The sequence below is a fragment of the Phaseolus vulgaris genome, chromosome 3, assembly GCF_000499845.2.
Source record: "Phaseolus vulgaris cultivar G19833 chromosome 3, P. vulgaris v2.0, whole genome shotgun sequence".
Taxonomy (NCBI): Eukaryota; Viridiplantae; Streptophyta; class Magnoliopsida; order Fabales; family Fabaceae; genus Phaseolus; species Phaseolus vulgaris.
In genome coordinates this window covers 966,247-970,983 of record NC_023757.2, presented here as the reverse complement: position 1 = coordinate 970,983, position 4,737 = coordinate 966,247, and the positions used below count along the sequence as shown (strand labels likewise).

Here is a 4,737-nt window from a genome sequence, read left to right as displayed (position 1 = left end):
TGTATCTTTAAGTTGAAAATTATATTTTTACATTTTTATAATAAAAAAGTTTACAAGAGAATAGTCTTTATAATATAACCTCGTGGAATATTTTTTTATATGTAATAATATATATTAAGAATCAACTCTTTAATCATATATTTAAAACATGAAATCATGTATTATTTATATTGCACATGTTTTGGATAAAGATATATAATTTAATGAAAAACACTTTAATACAATGCATAATCATTATACGTTATCTATGTTTTTTTTATTATTAAAACTAATATATAAGAGTTCCAAAAAGAACTAATTATCCAGGTTTAATAATTCTGATCCGATTGAATTTTTAATCTCACTAAAAAAAATAAAAATATTTCAACTATCAAAATAATAATCTCAATAATATTATAAGTTAATAATATTTTGAATTTGATACTCAACCTAATTCAACAAAAAATATTAGATAGTATTAATATTTATAATAATATAAGTACGGTTTCTAATAATATAGGTATAAATAATGTTTTGTCATTAAACTCTTAAAATTAACTCTTAATATGACCTGTATATAATTACACACAAAAAATCAAGAATCTTATCGTAAGTGAAATATATCATTGATTCAAACGTAAAAAACTTTTAATCTGTGAATTATTTTCTAAAGGTAAATTTCCAAAGAGTGCCTAAAATGTATTTCAAAATTAATTTTCCAAAAGGTCATTGAATATATTTTTCCAGAATTAAATTTTGTATTCATAGAAAAAATGTTTTGAATATGTTCTAGAAAGAAAATACAAGAATGTGTTAAGAAAGTTATTTTCAAAATGTTTTGTAAATCGCTTTCTGAATTGAAATTGTGGAAGATATTGAAAATGTGTTTTTGAAGATTCAAACACAAAGCAAAGAAACTTGGATTTGAAATTTACTGTGTTCTGTGTTGCTTGAGGAAAAACAAGATGTAGTAGAGTTGAGCACTGCAAAAAGAAACCAAGAATAAATACGATACAGTGTTGCACAAAATTGAGTAACAAAATTCAATAAATAGAGCAGAATGCTATATCTTTTACATTGATCTTTTGATTGAGTGTCAAGATAATTCTTTTCAGTACTTACTTGGTTAAGCAAAATTAATTTCTCTCCAAATTTGTATATGCCAGAGCACCATTCTGGCTGATTACAGTAGCAGACCTAACTAAAATGAAAACAAAACCTTTTGTCCAGCAGCATTTCAGCTGAACTTCCACCTCAATGTCTAAGATTGAGAATTTCAATTCTCCTGAGCACTCTTTTCTGGTGAACCGGTATTCAGAGAGTCAAGGCTGAAAAGAAAGAAGCAGAAGATAATAATGGCAACTAAAATGGATAAAAAAGAAAAAAAAAACGTTTAATAAAGAACAGAATCAAAATATTGAATGAGAAAGCATGAGTGTGTGGTCAACCTGCATTTCTGAGGTACCCTCCAGGAAATAATTGATAACCTCTTCAAACTTGGAGCTAAGGTCAAATAATATTTCCAATCTTGAAGCATGATTCTAAGATCATGAAGTTTACTATCCATACCATAGCAACAATTTGCATGCATCGTGCAAACTTTATTTAAATCTTTACTTGGTTCACAAAGCCCACCAAAATTAGCTGTATCCAAGAATTTCATCTTCAGTCCTAAATCAGTAATGAAAGGGTCAACCTTGATAAAATTGAGGACATCCTGATCATGGTAGCCAGGGTAGGTTTCTTGTGAAGAATACCAGAACTTGTAAAACTCAATTGACCTATTATTGGACTTTACAAAGTTGAACCCTCCATTGGGTCTGTTCTCTACATCATCAAAGCTGCCTGTGAAATGATCACATGCTATCTGGAAATCTGCATCCCTGTGAAACCGAGGAAACGGGTCTCTAAACCACATGATATCAGCATCCTGGTTGAGGACATAAGTATCAAATTTAGATATGTTATATTTAAATCTCCTCTGAAAGGAAATCAATAAAAGCAAAATAAGAAAAAAAATGCATAGCTGGAATGATACGGTTTGCTGATACAGATTATCCTAACCTGCTGGATATAAAATAAGGCAATTTAAATGATTTGCTAACATCAGAATTCGTGAAAGTATTTCCATGGTCTCAAGGATTACACAAGTTAGTCCAAGTAAACATGAGAAAGTTAGTGATTAGATACTTACTGTGAACACAAAATTGTACCCCAACTCTAGAACGGAGCGCAGGAAATCAATTCGTCTCCACATCATCTTCAAATAATGAGGAGTCATGAAGAATGCCTCCTCACGAAAATCAACAGCTTCACTAGCAAGCAAATAGCAAAATGGGTGTATTGCCTGACAACGTATAAAAGCTTTCGGGTCTAATGCAACAATTACTAAATGATTCAAAAGCCTGCGAGTACGATCTCCAATTCTAAAACTCTCAAGGAATAGATCAATGATTGAATTTGGTGCTGCCCAGGCTTCATTTAATGTGGTCAAGATAACAGTTTTGTCTTTCATAGAAGCCTCATTCAGAATATTTTCAAGTGAATACTCATTGCTTACCTGCAAAAGAATCATTTCAGAAAGAAAAAAAAAGAATGTGAATGCCCCTTCCATTAATAAATTACACAAACAAGATCACAATTATATTAAATTCTTCCAATTTAGGCTATGCCTATCATATTTTTAAAGATCCAGCCAAAATAGTAATATTCAGTCATAATTTAAGAAATGAAAAGGCATCAATTGGATCGTACTTGACAGAACTACTAGAGTGGTGTAGATGCAACTAGGATGTAAAAGTATTAAGGAGAATAGTTAAACAAACAATGCATGTATGCTTCTAGAACCATTATTGGAATTCACCATTTGAAATTAATGTATCTAAAAGTAGTTAAAAATATCCAGTTTTCCTTAATTCCAATGAAGATTTTAATATTTTTCTAAGCAGCAGTCTGTGTTTAATTTTGTTGCCAAAATTGTCCCTGAGAGATTTAACCAGTTACTAAATCTTTGAATAATGTGCCAACAAAGGAAGTAACAAAATCTTGGACGAACTAAAATAAAGACAACAAATCATTGAATAATTAATTTGACGATCAAAATTTGTAGGGGAACAATGTGGTAACACATTTAGCTTTGGAAGGCAAAATTTAGGATTTCCTCTGGTCCAAAAAGAAGAGGATAACAAATTCTAACAGGAGCTGGTATTTTCGTTCACCTAATTATGCACATTAGACAGTGTTCCAAATTTTGTTTCCATCCTCCACCTTCAACTACTCCTAGAAAACATAACAATAATAAATGAAATTCAACAAGATTTCAACCTCTTCCATTACTCTTCCGTCATCACTTCAATCTTTCTCAAGTGAATAATAAACCAAACACACAGAAGGATCGACACAGCATTTTTCGAGAACTGAATTTCATTCACTATATACAAAGTATTGTTCCAATTAACAGAGTCCGTTAATCTAATTCAACTTCTCATCACACTCGGCATACACATAATCAAACAGACAATTCAACAACACAATTTTCCGCTCAGAACCAAGGTTTAAGTTGTGATCTCACAGTTTGGTCGAGATCATTAACACAGGAAATTACAGACAAATGCGATTGCGAAATCATGGCAACCGTTTACGTTCTTTCAAATCTTACTCAGAACTATCGTAATCAGTATACCTTCCACAGTTAGGAATATCATGTCGAAGATTTTAACAACAATTTCTGTCACCAAAGCAAATGTTTCTTTTGTCCGCATAAAAGCGCGATGAAACCGCCACCGCAGTTCAAAACCTTGATCATAGCTAACACACAAACACTTTCCAAATCACGCTAAATTCGGAATTATCAACGCTAACAGAAATTACAACGAGAGAGAGTGGCGAAACGGTACTCACCGAATCGTTGGACGGAAAAACAGTGGATACGTGAACCAAGGGATTGGAAGAGGCGAAGCGAGAGTAATCGGCATTTCCAAAGAGGAGTAGGCACGAGAAAGAGACGAGGAGGAAGAAGAGCGCCGCACCGATGCTCCGGCGGAGAACGAGGGCGGATTCCGGCAACATGAGGACGGTGAAGTTACCTGCGTGGCGGTAAGACGTCGCCGGAAGTCGTCGCCGGTAGGAAGGGAGCGTGACACGAGGCATTGGGTGGCGGTAGAGAGGTCATTTCGGTGAACGACGTCGTCTGAGCAAACCGAATTTACTTAAAACGAAACTTATTTAAAATATTAATCTGATTTGAGTTGTGTGAGCAGTGAGGTTAGTGTTTGTGATTAGTGTGAGAGATGAGAACTGGTGCTGAATTCAATGAACATGCATGTAACGTAACTCTACAAATATTTATTATAAATAAAGAGTGAGTCTTATGGAATTTTATTCACTTTCTAATTTTCATACTTTACCTACTTTGACTCTTAATTATTTATTAAGTTAGATAGTTATGAAAATATCAGAAAAATTAAGTTTTATACAAATAGAAGTTATGGTTTGTAATAACTATTTAGTTTTACTATATTTTCTATTTTCTATTTATTTTAAATGTTTATTTGAAACAAACCTTTTAACTTTCTTTCTAAATTTGTTAAATACAAACTATACTTTCTTTCCAAATATAATACTCCAGAAAATATAATCACAAATACTTCGATTGATAAATATTTTCATATTTGAATAGTTTATTTGAACAATCTTTATTTGACAATGTTAAATTTTTTTAATTTATTTAAATTGAAGAATATTTATAAAACTAGAATA

The 4,737-nt window shown here is 31.9% G+C and overlaps 1 protein-coding gene across 2 annotated transcripts; it reads right to left on the bottom strand.

Annotated features, from left to right (window-relative positions):
- Nucleotides 1-717: 717 nt before the first annotated feature.
- Nucleotides 718-4,302, bottom strand: LOC137806079 (uncharacterized protein At4g15970-like). 2 transcript variants are annotated; one of them, XR_011080301.1, is made up of 5 exons: nucleotides 3,880-4,300; nucleotides 2,174-2,539; nucleotides 1,428-1,909; nucleotides 1,102-1,307; nucleotides 718-962 (listed from the first exon to the last, which is right to left on the bottom strand). XR_011080301.1 is itself a non-coding variant. In XM_068606013.1 (4 exons), exons 1-4 carry the CDS (start codon nucleotides 4,126-4,128, stop codon nucleotides 1,256-1,258), a joined length of 1,149 nt encoding a protein of 382 aa, XP_068462114.1. In that variant the 5' UTR covers nucleotides 4,129-4,302; the 3' UTR covers nucleotides 983-1,255. The 2 variants fall into 2 exon arrangements, 1 of the variants encoding a protein (XP_068462114.1); XM_068606013.1 differs by lacking the exon at nucleotides 718-962 and having other exon boundaries at nucleotides 983-1,307; nucleotides 3,880-4,302.
- Between the last annotated feature and the right edge of the window lie 435 nt (nucleotides 4,303-4,737).